Source organism: Strix uralensis, chromosome Z (assembly GCF_047716275.1).
Source record: "Strix uralensis isolate ZFMK-TIS-50842 chromosome Z, bStrUra1, whole genome shotgun sequence".
Classification (NCBI taxonomy): domain Eukaryota; kingdom Metazoa; phylum Chordata; class Aves; order Strigiformes; family Strigidae; genus Strix; species Strix uralensis.
In genome coordinates this window covers 102,652,624-102,676,526 of record NC_134012.1, presented here as the reverse complement: position 1 = coordinate 102,676,526, position 23,903 = coordinate 102,652,624, and the positions used below count along the sequence as shown (strand labels likewise).

At 42.3% G+C, this 23,903-nt stretch overlaps 1 protein-coding gene across 9 annotated transcripts in view; it reads left to right on the top strand.

Moving 5' to 3' along the window:
- ALPK2 (alpha kinase 2) overlaps nt 1-23,903 on the top strand; it is a 99,757-nt gene that overhangs the window by 24,277 nt on the left and 51,577 nt on the right. For 6 of the 9 annotated variants that reach the window (XR_012627204.1, XM_074856993.1, XM_074856994.1 and 3 more), the window contains exons 4-10: nt 1,969-2,116; nt 4,981-5,108; nt 5,216-5,251; nt 7,403-7,677; nt 7,801-7,889; nt 11,449-11,666; nt 13,501-13,549. Coding sequence is in view for 8 of the 9 variants with exons in the window: in XM_074856993.1 (XP_074713094.1) it covers nt 1,969-2,116; nt 4,981-5,108; nt 5,216-5,251; nt 7,403-7,677; nt 7,801-7,889; nt 11,449-11,666; nt 13,501-13,549 (943 nt within the window). In the remaining variant the exon portion in view is untranslated. Of the gene's footprint in view, nt 1-1,968; nt 2,117-4,980; nt 5,109-5,215; nt 5,252-6,621; nt 7,356-7,402; nt 7,678-7,800; nt 7,890-11,448; nt 11,667-13,500; nt 13,550-19,969; nt 20,709-23,903 lie in introns of those variants that run through there. The other 3 variants (XM_074856989.1, XM_074856990.1, XM_074856997.1) reach the window with 3 other exon arrangements.

The following is a 23,903-nucleotide window of genomic DNA, read 5'->3' as shown; positions in this document are numbered from 1 at the left end:
ACAGAGAGAACATATACTTAAAATGAGATTCAGGTTACTTGCCAGAGTCTCCAGGGGGTTGCTAACAGGTAAAACAAAATGCAGACAGGAGCAGCAATAGTGTAACAGCTAGACAGGTGAGGTATTTGTGGTTTCTATGGATACTTTGCAAACACCAAAGTCATATTTTTACGTTTTGACATTGCATTTCATGTTCACATCAGAAAATAATTTCATAGATCAGAGCAAGACTGAACAGGTAAGCTACACAACTATGAAGGTCTGCAGAGATTCTAATTACAGTGTGGTCTGGTGAAGTTGTACTTTTCCAATCATATCTTAAAAAAACCCAAACTTTTCTCTGTTCAAAGATGTGTCCTTTGCCAGAAAACCAAGTGTGTGGGAGGAGAGACACGTTCTTTCAGAGCAGAGCAAGCAAACTGCAATTACTGAGAAATGCCTGATCTTTTTCCATGTACCGGAGACTGTGCTTGAAGAATGTTTTATAGGCTTGCATCAGATAAGACTGAATTTTCTTAACCCACTTCTGATCTGCTTCAGTCTAGACTGAAATGAATGTCTGTTTGTACTTGAGAGACTTGTGTGCACCTTTGCCCAGCATTATGGGGAGGGTGGTATGGTTAGTCTGGAATATACTCAGTGTTCTCTTTCGTATCATTTTTCACCTGCAGGAGGGATGACTTTGTGGTTAGGGCAGGGAATCTGGAGCTGTTAGTTCTATTTACAGTTCTGTCACATACTGTCTGTGTCATTTTAGCCCTGATTCAGCAAGGTTCTTAGGCCTAAGGACTTAAGTGACTGCAAGTTAAACATAGCAGTGAATTTCAGGTGCCTGACCCTTCGAGTTGGATCCAGCATTCCTTTGGTGTTAGGTGGGGAAAGTTAAGACTGCAGGAACGGGATCCCCGAGGGAGATGTGTCATGCCAGCTCATTCAGAGTGCAGCAGCTCAGAATTAACACAGTAGGACACATAATATCTTGCATTTTACATCCCCTACATCAAGCAGGGATGTCTCACTTGAGTGCAGGGATGTGTCATGATCCCAAAACCTTTCCCTACGTCTGTGCTGATTCCCTTTCTTTCCAAGTACCCCCCATCCTCCCACTCACACCATGCCCACGTGCAAAGATGCTGGGGCGTTCTGTGAGCCAACAGCGAGTCTTAGCAGAGAACCAGCTTATCAGGGCCTTCCCCAGACTGGGCAGAGGGCTCTCCTTCTGTAAGCTGAGATGGTCAGTGTTTAGCAAAAGAACCATGCCCTATGGCTGGAAAGGTAGGGACTTTCTTTAGAGGTGGGAAATTAAACCAGTGAAACTGAAGAGGGAAGCAAAAGCCACTGACATTACCAGATGCAAATATCTAACCACTGGTGTGGGTTCCTCCCTCCAGCTGTGTTTTAAAGGAAATGGTGCCACCACTGCACCTTGCAAAGCGTCTCATCCTGGCAGTGTGTGTTTGGTACGTTCCAGGCACACCTTGGAGACTGAGATCTCTGGGACTTAAAAGTCTTTTCTCTCAAAGGCTGTGATCAGTTAAAAAATCTACTAGTTACAAATATTCAGTTAATACGCATTCTCATTGTGTAACCATATGGCGTGCTCTACCTTTGTGTTGTCTTTCTGCTGATAAAACCAGCTGGTCCTTTAGTCACAGAGAACGTGTTTTGATTGAGAAATTATTTTATGTCGATGCCTTTTCAGGCTAGAACTTCCCTTGGGTCCTAGTCCATAAATTCAAAATGTTTTTGCATTGAAAACATTTCCATTGACTCTGTGGGGCACTGAATCAGTCTTTTGAAACCTCTGTATTTTAAAGCCTTGGCTTCTACATCAGAAGAAGTCATAATTATTTACCAGTGTTGTCAGATTCATATTCTTAACATCTGCAGATCATTCTGGGATTCCTTTAAAATGCCAAACCAATATAATTATCTTCTAATCTTGAACTGTGGCTCTTCTGTTTCAAGCTCCCAAGCTGCTGAAGGAAATCCAAGCAGAGTTGTTCCCTGACTGCTCTGGAAATATTAAGCTGTGCTGTCAGTTCGGTGACATTCATGGTGACTCCACCATTACATGGACTAAAGATTCCAAGTTACTAGCTCGACTGCAGAGAAGGTGAGTGGATATTTCTGAAGGACTGGTAGTTTCTGCGTAGCTTTTGGGAAGATATGCCAGTACATACTCTTGTACCTGTTAAGAGGTTTAGTATGATAGGTGCAAAAATTACATTCAAGCAGGGTAATTAAGAAGCATATCTTCATGCAGTGCATTGATACTGGTCGTAGCTTGCATTCCATCACCAGTAATTCCTCTCAGCCTGTTCATAACCAGTCTCATCCAACTTTCAAGTACTGTAAAAGATCAAATGAAGTTTGAACCTCAGCACCCAGCCAAGCAGCATAAACATGCTTGGTTAGTATGTGAGAGGCTGTCTGTCCTTGCGTGGTGGAAGTGAATTGCTGAAACCACTAACATGCAATGTAGAGCTCGACATGATTATTCTGCGGTATCGATACAGGCTGGGGGTTGAGAGCAGGCCTGCAGAGAAAGACTGGGGGTACTGGTGGACAAAAAACCGGATGTGAGCTGGCACTGTGCGCTTGCAGCCCAGAAAGCCAACCGTGTGCTGGGCTGCATCAGCAGCAGCGTGGCCAGCAGCTCCAGGGAGGGGATTCTCCCCCTCTGCTCCACTCTCGTGTGTCCGGCTCTGGGGTCCCCAGTGCAAGCAGACGTGGACCTGTTGGAGCGGGTCCAGAGGAGAGTCACAAAAATGATCTGAGAGGTGGAACAGCTCTGCTGTGGAGAAAGGGTGAGGGAGATGGGGGTGTTCAGATGGAGAAGAGAAGGCTCTGGGTGGAACTTCTTGTGGCCTTTCAGTATTTCAAGGGGGCTTATAAGAAAGATTTAGAGATATTTTTTTTTTACCAGGGTCTGTGGAGACAGGACAAGGGTCAATGGTTTTAAACTGAAGGAGAGCAGGTTTAGCTTAGATCTAAGGAAGAAATTCTTCCCTGTGAGGGTGGTGAGGCTCTGGCACAGGTTGCCCAGAGAAGCTGTGGCTGCCCCCTCCCTGGAAGGGGTACAAGGCCAGGTTGGACGGGGCTTTGGGCAACCTGGGCTAGTGGAAGGTGTCCCTGCCCAGGGCAGGGGGTGGGACTGGATGGGCTTTGAAGGTTCCTTACACCCCAAACCAGTCTGTGAGTCTGTGATTCTACTTTGAACTTCATATTTGGTATTGAATGGAACTTGAAGCTGATAGGATTAAACAATGGGAATTGTATTTAATGAAGAACGATCTCTCCCCTCAACCCAGCCCATTAACCTGGCTCAGGGTGACTCGAGGCGGTGCAATGAGAAGGGTGGGAGTAAAAGCTTTTTAAGGCCTTTATCAGGATCTTTTCCAGCTTTTCTTAAAACTCCATTTTTATTAAAGGAGTTATTTTCTTCCATGGAGTAATGACATTCTTATCACGTGGCTCTTAAAAGCTGTTTACAATGTTTCAAAAATACAAAATGAACATTACCCAACACAAAAAAAGAAAAGATGTTTCCATCAGAATGCATAATTCTGCGAAAACAAAGTTTTGTAGGAATGCATCTCCTCAGATGTTCTTTTAAGTGGAGAGAAGAGGTTGCACGGGTTGGTTAAACTTCCCATGTTCTGATTCTTGTTGTTTTTACTATACAGATTTTGATTATTGTATTACAGTGTCCATTTTAATATTATTACATATCCTTATCTGCTAAATAATTTTGCAGTGTTTTAACAAATAAACAGTGCAGACATATCAAATTTATCAGTTTTTGCAGTGATATCAAGTAAAATATGATGACATAAAATATTTGAATTTTATCTTCATGGGATAAATATATTTCAAAATGTTGGCAATAGAGATATGTAACATGGATTTAGAGTAGGAGAGATTCCTGGTTAGTTTTACTTCAAAAATGTTCAGTGGAAATCTTCCTTCCCTTCCATCACAATCAAAATCTAATTGTTTCGTGTGTACCCAAGCACTGTTACTTCTTTTGGAAATATACATCAATCTACAGAAATACATAATCTGGGCTGTTCAGTACTTTTTAGATTTTACTTTCAGTAGGGGGTGATTACAGGAAATTAGGCAACAAATTGTTGCATTTTTATTACCTGTTTAGACATGGAAACATGCGTATTGAAAAATACTCTAGTAATAATAATATATGCTAAGTAATTTAATTTTAAAACTGTTGTGGGATAAAATCCATTCTCCAGTGTGCCAAAACGTCATGACACTTCATGCTGCCAGCAAAGCTGTGCACACCTTTTGCTGATTCACTTCACAAAAGCTTTAAAGCACAATAGGCAGGTCTCCAAATCCTGCATAGGTTATCTGGTTTGCTGAGAAATACTTCCATGGACATCCACTGTGGTACCTGTGGAAACCTTCATAGCCCAAGAGGACTTCTCACCCAGGCACAGCACTGTTTCAGTGGGGTTTTATTGCTTCCAGAGCCAGCTGGGCTCTGCCAGTGCTGGGACTGCACTCACGTGTCACTGTGCCCCTGCTGATGGCGCCCGTGATCTGCCGGTGAAGTTGTGTCCGCAGACATCAGGGGGCAAATATCGAGCTTGGGAGAGGAACGGAGAAGGCTGAGTGAGGGGTCAATACTGAGGAACAGCATACAATATTTGGGCTTTCATACTTTATAATTTGGCTATAATACTGATAGGAATATTAGAATGCCTTTTGGTGTGATTTAATTATTTTTGGATTTGATTGTTCTCAGAATGGAGTAGGATCATCTATTGTGAAACACATAATAGGCTGAATTCATCTAAGCAGGGTGAAATAAAATATGTTGTCTACTTGCATCATATTTGAATCAGTCTTTCAGTGAGGGACAGAAATTCCAGGGACAGGAGGAGAGATATATGGAATAATCAGGAAAGATCTTCTAAAAACATTAATGTGGAAAATTAACCTATTCTGTTCCAGTGCTCAGGATGACTCTCCTGTCTCTTTGGCAATAGCTAAAGCCAGTAACAAAGACCAGGGAATGTACTATTGCTGCTTGAATAATACGTATGGAAAGGTGACTGCAGAGTTTAATCTGACTTCTGAAGGTAAAACCCAGTTTATAATTTTGATTAATAATAATGGCAGTTTCCACTGATCCAACACCCCCCCCCCCCCCCACACACACAAAATCTGTTTCTTTGTTCCCTTGTAGTATTGGAACATCTCTCAAGTTTTCAGAATTGTGAAGGTAAGTACACAGGTCTGCTTGAATGTGTGCTCAAATGTTTGTTCTGTCTGATTTCCAAATAGAACAAAGGATGGAAAAATATAACCAGACTGAGCCATTTTGACAGTTATCCCATGGGAAACTCTGGGAATCCACTGAAGCCGTTGAATCAGTACTGCATTTTCGCTAGCTGCCTTTCCCTTTTTGCACTCACCTTTGCTGTACCATCAAAGATAAAATTTGCGGGAGTTTTGTAGGTGAAATTCCCTCCTGTAGGAGGAATGGTTTGTGCAGGGGGTGGAGTACCCACCATGACAAACTATTGGTTTGCAGTGGACCGTGTGGCTTCTCGTTAGCACGATGCAGTAGCAGTTCACAGCCAGAGCAGTGAGGAGTAGCACCGCGTCGCGTCACGCGGAGGCACAGGCACGCACACCGCACTGGAGGCGCTTTTGGCAGAGAACCTTGCAGTGGGGGTTGAACACGTGGTCTTTGCGAGTCACCTGCTATGTAACTTTACTCCAAGAGAAGGACGGGCATGAGGATTTGGAATGCTTTCCCCGTATGTTAACTTGTGTTTATTCACACTCGGCCTATGTCTTGCTGTGCTGCAGCTAAAGATAGACAGTGCGCTGCAAATTAGTTTATCATTTCTGAACACACTACTAATAGAGTTCTTCATTTGGCCAATTGATTTTTCTTTCTAGAAGAATAAAATGAAACATTTAGTTCCTTGTTAAAATAAAGACAGGACTTTTCATGTAACAGCATTGTATAACTTCTGATCAACAAAGAGAGAATTTTAGTGGCATTAAGGAGCCTTCTAATTCTAGCTTTATACGTGCACTGTTCCCTCTGTGCTTCCACGAGAGGCGATAGCGTACTGAATCTAAACCAGAGGTAACTGCAAAGGGGAGCCTGAAGGCCTTTGTTCCTGTGAACTATACACCTTTTGTTCTCCTATTTATCTTTTTCACTGATGTTCCTTGAAATGTTATGATTAGAGAGACTTGAAGTGCAGTTAGATTTTTTTTTTTTTAGTTTCAGTGCTTAACCGTAACCACTTTTTTTTTCCTTATATTTTTTTCCCCGTTTTTATTTCAGTGATCACTTAAAAGGGTGAAATCCATAATCCTCTTTGATTTCAGCCATAACAAACTTAGGCCCACATTCTTATGCTACTAGTACCTTCAAAATCCACAGGTGGGGGGATAAGAGAAATACGATTGTAGCAATTTCTCCTGAATATAAAGATCACTAAAACTGATGTATTTGCTTTTTGATTGAAACTGATACGGTCATTTATAGAAATATGCTTCTTATTCAAAATCCGTGGTGAAATATAAATCATGTTATTTTCTTCTACCTTTGCCAATAAACCTGTTTTTAAGCTGGTGCTTGCCAGATGGAAAAGAAACACTCTACCATGCCCGTCTGCAGCACTGGAGCTGACGCAGTGAATGTGGTTGGTAGGAAAGGCATGTTTCCACAACGGTCATATTGGATAAGGACCGAGACCTCTTTCAGCCAGGAGCCCCTATGAATTTGTTGGCGGAATCTTTCCCTGAAAGCATTCCTAGCTGAAAGCTAAAACAAGCTCTGGGTGTACCAGCAACTTCTGGCTTTTCTGAAAAGGCCGGCTAGTTTCAGAAGAACGTGCTCTCAACACACTGGGCACAGAACTGTGGTCTACTTTTAAATTCATATCTCCATACACTGCTGCACTTCAGCTTTATTACTGTCTCTGCCTTCCCAAAAAAGTAGGGTTGGCAGGATCTCTGTATCCCCTTAGTGCCTCTTTAGTTCTCAGTCAGCTTGACTGACTTCACGTTCATTTGAAGCTCCAGTTTACATCTTCCCTAATAGTTTTAAAACTGGCTTTTGTGATCTTTACTTATATTTTTTGTTTGCTATGTTCTGTTTTCTTTCCTTATGAACCTGAACCGCCACCCTTCTCCATGCTGGCTTTAGACGGTACAGGCAACAAGCTACATTTAGAGGAGCAGGGTCCCAACCCCGTATTAACACAAGTTAGGCCATGTATTCTGCTTCCACTGACCATTTTCTTTAATACTCTCTATTATAGAGAGATGTGTTTGTTCTCCTGTGTCCGTCCTCTCCCCTGTGACTGCAGAAGGATGTTGTATAGAACAAAGTGGTGTTGTGTTTTAGGTGTGGAAGAAATTGAGTTCATGCAGCTCATGTTCAGAGAAGATTTCATCAGTGACAGCTATTTTGGTGGGAACCTGCACGGAATAATAGCTACGGAAGAGCTCCACTTTGGAGAGGGCATGCACCGGAAAGCCTTCCGGAGTAAAGTGATGCGAGGCCTCGTGCCGGTGTTCAGCCCCGGCCACCCCTGTGTTCTCAAAGTGCACAACGCTATCACCTATGGGACCAAGAGTAAGGACGATCTCATTCAGAAGAACTACAAACTAGCCCTGCAGGTGAGCTGCCCCTGTCCTTTGTCAGCAAGAATTGTAGGGAAAAGCTGTCTTGCAAATATTCAAACAGGTGATCTGTTAAATGTTTTGAGTAATATTCTATAGGCATATCTGTTTGTAATATAGGAATGCTACGTCCAAAATACTGCAAGAGAGTATGCGAAGATATATGCAGCTGAAGCTGAACCCTTGGAAGGCTTTGGGGAAGTACCAGAGTGAGTATATCTATATATATATCTATCTATATCTATGTGCACATACACCTGTCTGTATATATGTATTGTCCTGTGCCACAGCTGCCCGCTGGCTGTTGTTAACTGTAATGACTAAAGAAGAAAGAGGAATCCCAAGAACAGTGTTACAGCTGGAGTCATTACCTAAATTGTACTGAGTACCCAGGTGGTGAGAGAGATTCCATTCCCATTAGAGAAGGATAATGAATAAAGATAGTAAATAGCAGGCAAAAGGCATGATTTTGATATAAATTTAGAGGAAATTATTCATGTTAGTGAAATAATACCAGTAGGTGATACTACTAGTATCATCTGGCAACAGCAGTAGGGGATAAGTCAGGCCTTCCAATTTCCCATTAAAAATGATTTCTTGAGAGAAATCCTGATCATCCTGAAGTTGGTATGAAGTCACTCTTTAGGCAGGTTTTCTATGTATAGAGAGTCTTAAGCCAGAAAGCTCAACTCTGATTCTAGGTTTTCCGAAAGAATGCTCTACTTAATTTCAGAAGTTTTCCATTTCCCAAATATATGTACATCAGACTAATAGCTAAATAAAGGTTTGCCTCTGCCTCTGAGGCTGGAAAGTGGCACCTTGAGGATTTGGTAACGGATCTTTTTCAAAGGACTTGCTGTTCCAGTGTCAGGCTACTGCAGAGTTGAATTTGCAATGGATATTTGAAATTCCATCTGCCTTGCTTCAAGGCTAAGACCTATGTGCCTGACAATAGGTTAAATCTCCATCTCCAGTCAGGTGACACAAGATCTGCTCATCTGCACTGATTCCCTGGAGAAAAGGACCACTTAAAACACAGCCTCTGGAATGATTCCTTAAAGCAATCTTTTCAGGATTAGAAACGGTGATGGAGATGGCTGTGAAATCTTTTAGGGAAAATATTTGTGCAAGTCAGCTTCTTTTCTGGAAATATATTGCTCTTGGCAAAATTAGTGTGTGAGAGATTTCTCTAGGCATGGGATATAACCTCTAGTTTTGATATGAGAGAGCGAGCATGTACCCTATCAAAACTGAAGTCTGGTGCAAATAATAGGCACATGGAAGGTTCAGATCTGGTGCTTTATTCTAAATAATTGGCTGGAAGACAGCAGATAGGAGCAAAAAGAGATCATGTGCATATGCTTTTGGTTTGCTTTTTAATTGGAAAATTTTAAGGCTAGATTCCTTTTTTCTAGCCAGCCCTTGTCAGACCATACTTGTATTTAAAAGAGCGTATATTCCTTGCAACATTTTAGAAGATAAATAGAGAAATGTTGTCCGCCTGTCACCAAAACGGGATAAAAACTTATCAACACCAATGGGATGTAGATAAGCAGACGCTCCTTTATTAACAGTCGGGTGCGCAGGGGAGTGTCTCACCAACAGTGCACACCTAACTGGTGTAGCGTGCTGATTATATAGGATACAGTCATACATATTAATCAAGTTCTCATACATAAACATGTTAACTCCCATAACTCATTTTCTTATTCCCACCTCTTTCCGGTCACGCGCGCTTGAGTCCTGGAATGAGTTTGGGGGCTGCTTTTGCGACCACCATGGACTACTGACCTAAAAGAAAGACCGTCCAATGCCCTTGACCCAAGGATTTTTGGCTCACATTGCAATTTTAACATGCTTTGAGGCCCTTTCACAATGTAACTTCTAGAACACCTGGTCTACAGGGCAATAAATCTTCCTTACTGAACAGTCTAACAATGGCACCTCATCAGGAGTCTTATTCTTTGTATAGAAATCTGGTTAATGATTATCTCTAGTCTACATGGTTTCAGCCTGGGACTTTAAAAAAGAACCTTGTAGCAGCATAACTGGTTATATAGTTACTCTAAATCATTCCAAATCATCAAAAATCATTAAAATCAGCTCCAATTAATAACACATCAGTAACTCAGGTTCTCCAGAGTTAGCTCTAAAGCTACAGCCTTAGCCTGTCTATGCATGTCTGACTGTAAGAGCAAGCTGAGGAAATGACAGAGGAAGCACTGCCCTGTAACAGTCAGTGGCCTGGCAGCTGGACAGTTATAAAAGGGCAGGAGGGGGATAGAGAGAGACTTGGTGCTCTTGAGGTTACTTACGATAATTCCACAATGAAGTAGTACTAACATTTCTATTAACCAGTGACTCATTTTCCTTTGTGTGCAGTGATAGGAAACTATGGAGCCTTCTATACTAACAAAAGCTGTTCACCTTAATGATACTGGTAGAGTTCAGCTGATATCATACCTTGAGCAAGTAGGTTAGAACTAGACAAGTGCCTAGAGTTGCAGTGATTGTTCCTTAGAAAGAAATGAACTACTGGTATAAAGGCCATTTGTACCAGTTTAACTGCATGTGCTGTAACGATAAGGATAAAATATCACAACAACCCATAAATTAATGATGTCAGTAAAGCTTGATCGTGGACTAGGACTGGAAGACTTACACAGAAGTGCTCTGGTTATATGTGGTTCTCCGTCCCATGACTAATTCTTCTAGACCTCCTTTCAGTGTCTATAGAGCACGTGCGTACGTTCACAGTTCTGCCATTTCCAGAATGCAGTACAAATAATGTCTGGAAGGAACTATACCCCCCTCTGGCAGTGTTGCTCTAAGAGATAAGACTGTTGATAAGAAAGCAAGTAACTAGAAACCTGTTCTGTGGTGACAGTCATTTCTCCCATTTGTTCACTCTTTCTCTCTGGGAAGACCATGAAACCCCAAGTGAAATTTTATTCGATATTGGATGTGAGGTTTTGGCATGGTGCATCTTTAGACATAAATGGACCTAGCCTGGATTCCCACAGAACTTTGTAAATCTTTCTGGCTAAACTAGCTCAATTTCTAAATGAATAAAATAAGACAAATGTTTTCAAGTTTACAATTTCCTGAAAACTTTATACAGAAGTAGCTGAAGTTTTCTGACCTGGATCCAAACTTTGTCAAAGTCCCAGAATCTTCAGATTCTAGATTTTCACTCTAGCCAAGTTGTCTTGAGCATCTGATGATCTTTCCAGAGACTTTCTTGCTTCCTCTTACTTCTTGGTAAAGTAGTTGCTTTGTATTTTCATTCTCAAAAGTGTTTGCCAATTCTGGATGTGTCAGGTTTTAGAAGTCTAGTCTGAGAAATCCTCCCTTTAGGCTGGTCTTGGGCAAAGCTCTTTCTGGAGTGGATCAAATTTGCAGGTGCTTAACACCCCACAAAGACTGAATTATGCATCAGTCAGCCCCAGCATCTAAAGCAGTGATACTGCCAAATAAGCAAGCACCCTGTATTGTGCAGAGTTTAGGTATGTAGTAGGACAACATTAGAAAGCATGCTGTGAAAAAATTTACATCTGTGTAAATAATACAAAGAAATAAGCACATAAAGGATGATGCGATTATGTTCTCTACCTAGAAGATCCCAGTCTTATCCAGATGTCTCCTGGCTTGGTTTAGACTTGGTAGCTGTTCATTCTCTCTCTGAGTTCACTGGCCACTTTGACTGTTTCTTGCTCCTCCATTGACAGAACTCTCTGGATTTTATTATCTTTTATCCCTTGATTTCAGGATCATTCCTATTTTTCTTGTTCATCGCCCTGCTAATAACATCCCCTATGCAACAGTGGAGGAGGAGCTGGTTGGGGAATTTGTGAAGTACTCTGTCAAGGATGGCAAGGAAGTAAATTTCCTGCGAAGAGACTCAGAGGCTGGCCAGAAGTGTTGCACCTTCCAGCACTGGGTGTATGAGAAGACCAACGGGAGCTTGCTTGTCACAGATCTGCAAGGTGAGTTATCTGAGTGGGGGCATTAAAATGGCTTTCCCATGGTACAGGCTGGTGACTGCTCAGAGTCAATTCCCATAACTGCAGAACTCCCAGACAGTTATTTCTGAGCAATGTTATTCTTGGCTTTCTGTGCCCTGTTGGCAACGCTGAATGTGCTCCTTCCATAACCTTGTAACGGGCAGAGTCTCCAGATGCTGACACTACCCTGGCCCTGTGCCTGTCTTGTACAGCACCTCGTGTAGATCAGAATAAAAAAGAGTTAGGATATTTTATTTTCTAGCCTCTCTTAAGTGCACTGTATTCATTTGTGTGTGTGTTATCCTAGGGAACAGAAAGACATTAATTGCCTACTGTGGCAGCAGGGGCTAACATCTATTAACCTATGCTTTATTATGATGTTTATCTAATCAGCAGAGAAAGTGAATTTTTGCCTCACTTATGTCCTTTTAAGAAGACAGTTTGGAAAGAAAAAACAAATCTTACATTCCTAATGGAGAGTAGTTCTTCCACATGTCCCGTTAATAAATCAGGACACTCCATATGAGTCAAGACTGGCTTACTGTCTCACCTCCCAGAGGTTAATGAAATATCTTCTGAGTTAAAGACTTCAGTTGTTAATAACATCCTAGTACTCCACTTTTTCTTGTATTTAACTATTTACCAACAATCTCTCAACAGTAAGAGTGCTCCACAGTCAGGTCCTGTCTAGGTTTGAAGAAACATGTTCCTTCAAAAAAAGAATAATTGTGAAGAAATGCCCTCCTTGCATTTATGAAATGCTGCCCTTAGGCTGCTATGGGTGTGACAGCTCCTGACTGCTGAAATGCTGGGCCTGTACCCAACACAGTACTCACAGATGTGTTTGAAACAGAGACAGACAGACCCTTCTTAAAGAAAACCAAAAAGAGTGGAATCTTAGAAAATATCCCATATTCTTTAACAAGAGAAGGCAGGAAAATTGGCAACAAGACATCTAAATGAGACCCCTGAAGTAATTTAAAGGGAGAAAAATGAATGAGGTCCTAGCCTGAGGGGAGCACAACAGCAGAAACGGTATCTGAGCCTCTATCATGATTGCTGCCACAAAGGACAACATACCTGCTGCTGTGGAAGAGAAACATCCTTCCTCTCTGATCATCTTCTCATTTGAGTACCTAGGCTGCATTTTCCAGGCATAACAGTTGAGATTTTGGGGGTATTCTCCAAGGAAAATGGCCCTGAGACTCTCACTTTCCTGAACAGAAAAAATTGCATGCTGCAGGACTGGATTTTGCCTATAAACAAGTCAACAAAGGGACAGGTTAAAAAACCCAGGTTTTTTAACTTTGGATCTCTCACTCAAAAAGTAGCAATAAGGCTGATTGACCTATTGCTATTTGATTAGCAAAGCAAATCTACAATTCCTACTGATAAACATTGTAGTCCAGGTCTGCAAAGCATCAAAACCACAAAACCTGTAAATAAATATACACATATGCAGGTGCATAAGCAAAGATTTTGTATGTTCCTTAAAATGCAGATATCAAAGTGTAGCCCCTCCTTTCCCCACTGGCTGTCTAGCACAGGAAACAAGTTATGCTCTGTTTATCCCCTTGCTGTCTGTAAAATGCTGGTGTGAGACTGGCTTCTAGAAACTGCTAGTGACACAGAGCACAAACATCCTATTTTTAATTGGGTTACTTTAAAATGTTTTGAAAAAATGGTGACAAATAATTAAAATTAAAACCATGAATCAATAAGATTTAACGCCTCTATGTATGGTGCTTTTGAATCTGAAGATACTCCTAGAAACTCTAGTGTAACATAAGCTTTCTATTTCCTTGATGCCTTGTAGGTGTAGGAATGAAGTTAACTGACGTTGGCATAGCAACACTGGCCAAAGGGTGAGTGAAAAATTATTTCTCAACAGCATGGTTTTGCTTTACACATCAGTCTCTTCACAGTGTAAATATGTTGGGGGAGAGTGCACTGGAAATTTATTCTTGCTTTAACTTTGGAAAAAACCAATCCTTATCTGACTCTTTTAACTTCTTTTTGTCCATATTTATGGGAACCTGCCTGTAAAGGAAACACATTTATTTTGCTCTGAAAGGATGAGGCTACACTGTAGATTGGGCTTTGCTTTTGCTTCATGCCTCCCTTAGAACAGGCTTATTCAGAGGACATTTCATGAGTGAAATCAAGGTCTCCAGTGACTTACAAGTAAGCAAGGCCCTTTGCATGGCGCTGCGTCAGCTAGCAGAAGGTAGGGCTGAGGATGCAGGGCCGGCACTGGCTCCAGCCTGGGGTGCAGTGGAAGACCTGGTGTTGTGCTGTCCCGAGGGTCTGACCACAGAGGAGACGCCTCGAAGCCAGCCTGCTGTTGGGGCTGGAACTGCTGCTGGGCTCGCGCTCACCAGCACCTGCCCCAGCAAATGCCCGTACGGGCCCTTACCCTTACCCAGCCCCGCTGCTGGGCCCTGCTGCCAGCACCCGGGCAAGCCTGCTCCCCTCTCCACAGCTCTGTGGGCACTGCGGAAGGAGAAGCCCTGAAAGGGGCCAGAGGTTGCGTTGCCCTTTTTGAAAGGAATTTGAGGGGATGGTGCAGGGACTGCATGAGAGAACGCAGCTGAAATCCCTCCTGCAGCCAGCAAAAGTGCCAAAGCTTTAGAAATATGCATTTGACACAAGCTTTTATAAAGACTGTTTTCTTAGTTTAGAACTCTGTGAGTTTTTCTTCCTATAGCAGGCAGTGACCATAATAAGCTTTTCTTGAGCCCCTGTTCTTGTCAGCTGCATGGCTGGAGGGAAAATGTCTGTTCAGCTTTGTATAGGCCACTTATCTGATAAAAAAGGAAATGTGGTAAGAGATTTGATGGTATCTCTTTCTCTTCTCCTCTCAGAAGCAGTTATTCTGACCTATAACAAAAGATCTGTTCAGAATATTTAAAGAGGCCTGTTTCCTAGTAGTATTGCAATGGTTTCAGGTCTTTTGGGGAGACTTAAACATGTGTGTAAAGATATAGGCCTTTAATGTTCTAACTTTATTCCACTTCTCTTAAGTTTCTCTTAATTAAAGCTTCTAATTATACCACAGGCCAAAAGAGCCATTGATAGGAATAGTAGTGCAGGCAGCCATTCAAATCAGCTGGCTGCTGGGCAGGGAAAGGGGCTGGGGGTACCTGCCTGGGACCACTGCTTTAAATTCATATCTGCTGTGAGAAACTGGCAGGAAAAAGCAGATCCGATTGTATGTATTCAGTCTTTATACTAAACTGGAGCTTGTCTATCTACCTGTGGTACAGGGAAAAAACCTCACTGTATCTTTTAAATTATTAAAAATTTGACCTCAGGATATTCTGGGAAGATCCTGAACATTTGCAGGTTGGCATCCATTCAGAATTTACACTGATTTATTCTTTTAGCTGTGGATCCAAAGTTAAATCAGTTGAAATGAAGTTGCATCATCCTGTTATAAAACAAAGAAGTCATAAAAATTTTATTTAGGTGACACTGTTCTCTGGCATCAGAAGATTTATAGAAATGCTTTAAGGGATGCTGTTGTCCAGCTCACTATGGGAAATTACTCCTATAGAAGCACACGTTGGACTAGGGAAGAGGAAGGTGAAGTGACAAAAATGAATATGCAATGTAAGCTGTAGTAAGGATCACCTCAGTCATATATAAGGGAATATCATTTCCCTTCATGAACAACCTCCCAAGAATGTTGAGTATCATTTTGTTTGCCATTTAGCTAATGATGTTGCTACAGGAGAACAGATTTTTCCTCATCCTGTATTTTTCTTTTGGGCTGCCTTCCCAGAAGGGACACCTCTGCATCAGTAGCTGCTGTTTGATTTTTTTTTAATTCTCTGAGCAGAAATGCATGGGGAAAACAAACAAGTACACAGAATTCATCTGTACTGCTGGCTATTGCCGCTTTTGGTAGCGTGCAGCCGTGCTGGTGAGAGGTTGTCTGTCTCACGTGTTGGGGAGAATGTACGTAGTCCTACTTAACTAAAAAAATATAGTATGCTACTGGTAGGATTTTAACTGTATTGTTAGAGAAGATACAAAGCAGATTTTTTGGTATAATTGCCTATAAGAATTGTTAGTTTCCTCAACCACTCCTTGCAGAGGTAATGACCTCACTGACCACAGACAGGTTCTCTGCTTCCAATTCTTCTAAGCCTGGGACAATCACATCAAGGCAAACCAAAAATACCCTTGGGAAGTGCTTCTGTGATCCTTGATGAATGGATGAACATTCGTGTTGTTTGTGATTGGAATGTAAATTAAATACAATTGTAATTTCACTCTAAGATTAAACTTGTGATCGTGGTTAAAAAAAAAAAACTGAAAAAAAATCCATCTCCCCCACCCCTGCCATGCTCATGGTACAGTCAAGCTTTCAAATAATCTAATGTCATAGTGCAAACTGTTAGTGATGAATTTGCAAAAGCCAATATAGCAACAGTTATGAATTATTCATGGACATTATTTATCCCCCAGTGTTTCTTGTAAACTAAGCAGAATAAACAGCATATATTAAACTTTTGTACCTATATTCAGCATCGCTCATTGCTGTTAATGATTTTTTTGGGAGGCCCAGACTCATGTTCCAAGTCTGAAAAAATATTTCTGGATGAGCACTTATGTATCCTTTTACCTTCATCTTTGCCCTCCTTTCTGTAGAGGCTGTGGAGAGATTGATGTCTTCAACAATTAACACTCTTCAAAGTAATTCTGATCTTTTATCCTTCCTGCATCTGGTTTACCTGTGAATTGGAAACCAGACGAACCCAAAGCAAAGGGTCATTTACTCAATGTGCTGAAGTAGCTGCAATACAGTTTCTGTCAGCAGAGGGCGAAGCCCAACTAGAAACTGAAAAGCCTGGAAAGTATTTTTAATGTAGCCACTGGGGTGCACCAGAGTCAGGAGATCAATCCTTTAAATAAGATAATTCGTAGAGTCTTTGGCGAACGTAAACAAATGCAACACAGTGGCTGGTTTCTAAGTGCAAACAGCGAGCCCGTTGAGAAGCTGTGCACAAGTGCCCAGGTATTTATCCAAGAATGGTAAACGCAAAGATGAAGGAATCAGGAACACAGTGACCCATGGTCATGATGATTAATAGGAGAGGTGTTTGCCAAATGTGGATCTGAAAGTCTGTCTGGTTTCAGGGCAGTGATAAATTTAGTTTTACTCAACGTGGCAATAAGAGGCATTGGGGAGTTTAAGCCTGGGGACAAATCCAACATTCCCCCTTCAGATTTAAGGAAGATTTGGTTTGGGTCAACCCCCAGCTGTCAAGTTGGGGAGATGGAATTCTGTCCAGGTTTTATTTATCAGTCATCTAGTCAGTGAATTAATAGCTCATGCTGAGCAAAATAAAATTTTTAAAGGCTGATGGCCAGTTTGGTGTTGCCGAACACAAAACCTGTGAGAACAATACGGACTGTGCAGATTAGAAGCCATTGGGTAATGGAGCCCTTCCCCCCGTTACACGGACAGCGAGCTGTAACAGAGCGGAAGGGTTGGAGTGAAGCTCGTAGGCCCTGCCAGGTTACAGCAGGGCTGTGGCCGTTAGGTCTGTCCAGAAGAAAGGCTGCAGCCTGGGAGCACAGAGCGGGGCTGGGTGGGAGCAGTGTCTAACAAACAGCCAACAGCTGGGAGCGCTCCGATGTGAAACTTCGGTCCCACAGCTGTAGATGAGTTTTCCTATGGCCCGCTCTAAGTCCAGGGCTGTCTGCACACTGTGGAGCCAAACTAGGCTCACTCGTGCCTCTCAGCTTCCAGAATGGACACGGAGTATTCCCATAGCCACAAGATCAACTGCAAACCTGTTATTTAAGAGAAGGGAAATGAGGATGGCTTGATTTAGGGGCAAAGCTAGTAAAATTAAAATTAATCATGTTTTTAATATAAATGTTCTGTCTCTTGTTCACAAGATATTTATGCTCTTTTACTGCAAATATTTCTGGCGTATGTTGAATTCCAAAGCTAAAGTTAGTTAGCAGATCATTCAATTGTCATTTAAAGTGTCTCTTACTCATGGTATCATCTGAGCAAATGCTACTGTTTCTGGTCTTTGTTTAGATGTTCCCTCAAAGACATACAGGAAGTGACAAATACCAAATACAGATAGGAAAGCCATTTAGACTTCTATTTACTTCATGAGAAAAGTGGATTTTTGAAGAAATTTTCTTTAGCTGTAACAAAATGGCTACCTAGGAAAAGAAGAGAGCAAGAGAAAGAGTGTGTGGTCATTTTGCAGTCACAAATTGAAATAGTCAGCATTCAGTGCAGTGAAACTTCTCACCTAATTGATAGCCCTGGAGGTTACTTATCCTTAATGTTTCTGCCAGAACACACCTACACAAAGTGCAGGAGAAACGAAGCCTCTCAGTCAGTCCTGCAGCAGCAGTGGAGAATTTCAGATACCAGAGGAAGCAGATGCTACCCAGAGGCTGCCGGCCCAGAGCCTCTTCACCTCCTGTTGCACAGCTGCTGCAGCACCCAGCAGTGACACCCCAGGACACCAGAAGGTGCTCGAACAGCAGCTGCTCTTGCCACTGGCACTCACTAGAAAGACCCAACAGTTAATTGGATATTCACGATAATAAAAACATTTTGGTCGAAGTTATTGCTGGCAGTGCATTGCTCTGCTTTAACTAGTCTCTAGAGTCAGGATCAGTGCTTGATACAAAGAGACTTTCTTGCTGAGCACAGGCACATTTGCCTGTGGAACTCACGTTCTGCTGATGTGTCTGGAGTAGACACCACTTGGCTATACTAAAGGAGCTCAAGTACAAAGTCTCAAGTCTGTTTTTAATCCAGAGGATCGCGAGAGCAGTTCATTATCTTGCTGAGCTCCAGGGTGTAGTCCTGGAGTAACAATGGCACTCCTCTTAAACTTCCTTTGGGTAAACAAGCACAGAGCTTGAGAGGAGAGGAAAAAAATTCTTAGCCCTTTGAGGTTCATCTGGCTGTGTGGCTTCTCTCGAGCAGGGCAGGCTTACTACCTGTTTAACTTAGAGGGTAGACTTCTCTGGTGTGAACAGCTTCACATGACAAGTAATAGTAAAATACATTCAGAGCTTTATTTCATTGAAATATGTATTTAACATCCAAAAACTCTGACTTCAGAGAAGAACCTGAAAATAAAATATTGTTATGAGAAGACAAAAGGACTCCTAAACACTTATGATGAGAAAGTTGAACTCCAAAATAGTTTTTCTTATTGAAGTTAACCACCAGCAATAACTTAATTCCCTAGAAGATTAAGGTCTGCTGTTCACCTTACAATTATCAGCAAAGTCTTTATCATCATGGCTGGCACAGCTTGTCTGAAATCTTTTGGGATCCGTCCTCCATGGGTAGGCAATTGTGACAGCGTTTAAAAGCAGCAGCAAAATGTATAGATGATTCTTTTGGCTGTAAGGGGCACTGCCAATGTACATTACCATTTTGGCATGTGCCAGAATATGCAATAAATATTACTAGAGAAACTTTCAGATTTGCCTTATCTACCAAAGAGATTTCTTTCCCCCTAGAGCAGAATTACTGATGCTAGGAAAGCAGTCAGCCTGAGGTTTCTGCTTTTCTGTTTCTTCTCTGTAGAGGAACACTAGAGATGCAAAACAGGACAGTTAGATGTAAGTGGGGGCAGATGGGTATGTGTTTTGCCTTCTCCCCGGCTTTACTAGCCCGCTGAAGAAGGGCAGGTAGCAGTGGGAGCTGTGGTGGTGGCTCGGGAACTGCGAAGGCTGGGTGAGATGGGATGCTCAGGAACGCTCCTGACCTCCCTCTTCCCCGAGAGGCTTGGCTCCTTCAGAGCCTGCAGTCAAGCCTGGGGGAGGGAGGAGCGTAGCACAGAGGTTACATACGTGTTTGGAGGAAAACAGCTTCTGGTTCTGACAGCACCTCGTGCAGCACGCTTGTCTCTTCATGGTGGTCAAAAGGACTATTTATGGAGAATGTTGTACAGTGGATTTCATTCATATATTACTGAGACAAAGTTAGCCAGCAGGTAATTATATTCCCAACTGAATGAAATGAAAAATAGTAGCCAGGACACAGACCACAGAACTATCCCTCTTTAACCCGTTTCCTGCTTCTGTCACTACGGGTTTCCTTCGCTTCTCAATGGCTCAGTTTGATTTGCTGTGACTGAGTTAGTGCTTCTCAAAACAGCATGCTGGAAGAGACTTGCTTAATGTTTTCAAGCTGCTTATGAGTCGACAGTCATACTCTGCCTCCCTGTGCTGAAAATGAATCTTGAAATTCCATTTGGCTCTTTTTTTTTTCTTTGTTACTACAGATACAAAGGTTTTAAAGGCAACTGCTCGATTTCCTTCATTGAGCAGTTCAGAGCCCTCCACCAGTGCAATAAGTACTGTGAGATGCTGGGGCTGAAATCTCTGCGAACCACTCATCAAAAACAGAGGAAAGCAACATCCATGAAAAGCAAAAATCTACCAAACTCATCGACTATAAAGAAAACAGTGCCTAAGAAAGCGAGAGAACCTAGAGACTTCATTTCTTCGGAGCACTGAGTGGCCCTGTCCCATCTTGTGGAAACTCCTCTGGAGGATGTGTAGCAGTGACAGGCACCAGTGACCTGGCGGGGGATAACTTGAGTCTTTTGCCTTGTGATGTTATTTTGAAGTCATCGATTCTGTGGTCTTGGTACCTGACATTTAACACCAGGGCAAGGTTTTGAAGACAAACTAAGCCATCTGCCTGGATTATTTTACAACCCTTCTATATATTGGTATCTGCACATTTTGAGTCTTGGACGTTGAGCATGCCACAGGTCACTGGAGAACATCTCCCCTTCTACGTGCCTGTGACCCCATGGGTTCAGCTGCTACATAAACATCAATATATTTAAGATGCCACTTAGTAGAAGTTTTGCACAGTATTGTTGCTCAGGCTGCTATAGAAAAAATTGTTTTCTTTCCCAGATTTTTGCATATTGTAATCCTACTATAATCCTATTCTTGTATTTTTTTTCTCCCACTTACATGTCTTTTAATACAAGACAAAGCCATTCATGATCGGACATATCTGTTTTCTGCCCCCCCCCCCCCCCCCCCCCCCCATTAACTAGTACCTTTAAGGTCCTCACAAAGTGATGTCATCAGCTTAAAGATGGGGAACTTGTGTGATTCTCCACAGAATTCCTTGCTTTCCATGCAAGCTTCCTTGAATCTACGGTTAACCCCATGGCACGGCACTGTTGTGCTCGCACTGATCGTCTTGTAGGGTAGTTTGGAGCCTTCTACCATCTGAAATAAACCCTTACACACAGAGAGTATTTCAGTACCTTGCAGCATTTTCCACTAGAATGAGTACGATGACTTTTCTGGGTAGCACGGAGTTGTTTTTTGAAGGAACATGACCAGTACCCTGGGCCCATACCTGTCAGCTAAAGAGTCACGATTTATCCAAAATGCCTAGGCAGGGCCAGAGTCGAAAAAATATACTGCGCTGCATTAAACTTAAGTGTAGCTTACGTGGAGATTTAGAGCCAGAGGAGGGAATGATGCATGTCAGAGGACTGCAACAAGTTTGCTGTAGGTGGCAGTTGAAAACCCAGCCTGCAGTGCCTCACACAGGATAGAGACACTGAACATTGTCAGGCTTCTTACCCTGTGTGATTACTAAAGAACAGGTGGTGCCAGAAACCAGCACCTGTGGGTAAGAGTCCCATCAGTGCTGAGGAAGAGAAAAGTGATTTCAGGTAGTTTCTGCTTTGTATTGATAAGCAGCGGATGCCAAATAAGAGATAAACTGTTGGGGACTGGCTGGCACGAAGGACAGAAACTCATCTGGCTGCAATGTAGATGTAACATCTAGGCTTGTCATCCTGGGCTCCCTTGATGGTTAATGGAGGTCTTCTCAATGGAATTCAGAGCAAAGTGCAGGTCATCTGAAAAACAAACATTTGAAATAGGTCAGATTAACTGTGTCAAAAAAGTGCCTGTGTCTCTCTGTTGAGGAAAAAGGAAGCAGTGTCAGACAGAAACCTGCATTTAAATTTCTACTGTTACATGAGATTAAGTTTTCCAGAGTTCTGAAGCATTTGAGTTTTTGATAGTTTTCTGCTAACTTCGGTGGAGGAGACCAATTGCAAAGTGATACTGCAGAAATTAAGATGGTATTGTAGTCCGCGTAAAATTAAATGTATGAAAGACTATTTGAAAGATGAGTTTTTAAATGGAAAATGCCAAAAAGATGAAAACACTAAGTATGACTGAAATCTGAGTCAAAACATTGAGAATGACGCCTTGACAAAACAATTACAACTTACTGAGGATGGGAAGCCATTCATTTCAAAATAAAGGTGAATGACAGTGCTGTGCTGCTGCTGAGAATCTGAAGTATCACAAGAGGATGGAGGCAGACAAGTACCCAGAGCAGGTGTTTTGAAGGAAAGGGAGATGTGGCAGATGGTCTTACTGATACCAGCTGTGCCGCAGGGAAGAGCCCCACTGTCCTGGTGTCTCAGGAACCAGGAACCAGTCTGAGTTTACCCACCTCTCTCTCAGGTAGCGGAAGTTGGTCTGTGTGAGCGCGGGACAGCGCGCGGGGCCGGGCAGCGCACCTTGCGCTGGGGCCTGGTGTAGCCATTGAACATGACCTCCCTCACGCGCTGCTGTAAATAACGGTGGACTAGATGATCTTCTAGGTCTTTTCCAACCTAGATGATTCTGTGATTCTAAATAGAGAGGGTTCCCTCGGGGGTTACTGCCTGACCCAGACACTGCCCGTGTGCCCGGGTATGCTTGCAGCCCTCCCTCGCTTTACCGCAGGTTCTCCCTAGCTGTGCCCTGCCTTTCTAAAGTGGACACTGCTGGTTGCTCAAGAAACACCGAGTATGACAGTGGTGTGTAGCATCTTTGCGAAGGAAATTTGCTCCTGTTTCCCTTCTCAAGCGTTCTGCTTCCTGATATTTCTGATCTCTAAGAGCGTATTGGGAAACCAATGCTCCCCCCCACCAACATCAGAGAACCAGTTTTGTTGGTATTTCATCACCTTACTGCATTTTCCTGGTGTGTTCAGTACTGATGACAATACTGTTGTTGTCTGGAAAGATAGAGGTCTTGATCCTGCAAGTGACTAAGCTCGGATGTTCTTGGAGCACCCATCTGTGACCACAGTCCCACTGCTGCAGTTGTTTGCAGAACTGAGTGATAACTTTCTTCCTTATTCATTAATCAAAAACTTGGAGAAAATGTTGTTTGCACCTGTTGGCCAAAATAAGCACAGAAGAAACCGTAGGTCTGAATGAGGATGTTTGTGCTCCATGTGTCCGTGGAACGCAATACAGCGAGCAATACAGGAGGCTTTGTGTTGCCTCCTAAAGAAAAGGTGATGACATCCTTGTCCTCTGGCAGTGAGCATAAGTGAATCTTTTAGAATGTTCTCCTCTCCGGGGAACTGTCCTCCAAGCCCACTGATGGAGCATTAATTAAGAACTCAGGCCACATTCTGGTTTTATTTCTGTTTTGATGGATTTTATATTTTTCATTCATCTTTCAACTAGACTTGACATCTGTACTCAAAAGCTAATTTTCATCTTCTTATTATTGATCTCACAGGGTAAATGTGTACACTGAGCATTTTATAAAATCAAACCATCATATTTGGATTAAATAGACATACACCCCACTAAAATGGATGCTTTTCCACTGCTCAGGAGTTTATGGAACGTATCTTGTTTGTTAATAGATATATTAGATTGCTGATGTATTACAACACTGTGTGAGTCACAATTGCTGAATTTCTGTCAGTGGAAAGTCTAACTGATATAATAGGAAAACCTGGCAACACAGTGGTTTAAAGCAGTTATTTTTCTGTAATAGAACAAAAGCTTCAATTATAATAATGTCACGTGATCCTGTTAAAATTCAGTCATTGCCCTTGAGTTCAGCTACATGTGCAATTACATTGAAATAATTATACATTAATAGCTACCAAAAGTAGAAAATGCTTGACTGATTACCTCCGGTTAAAGCCATTTTGACAAGTTTTAAAACCTTGCTCTGTCGTGGTACTCAGATGATTGCTCTTCACCGTATCTAAGGGAAGTAGAGAATTGAGTCTTTGCCTTTTATTTGTTTCCTTGGTGCCCCGTCCTCTTTCACACTTGCTGAGCTCCGTTCCGCCCTCCCGTCTGTCTCGTTTGACAGGCAGGCACTCTGTGGCAGGAATACCTTGTCTATGCAGGCCCCCTCAATTCCTTACTG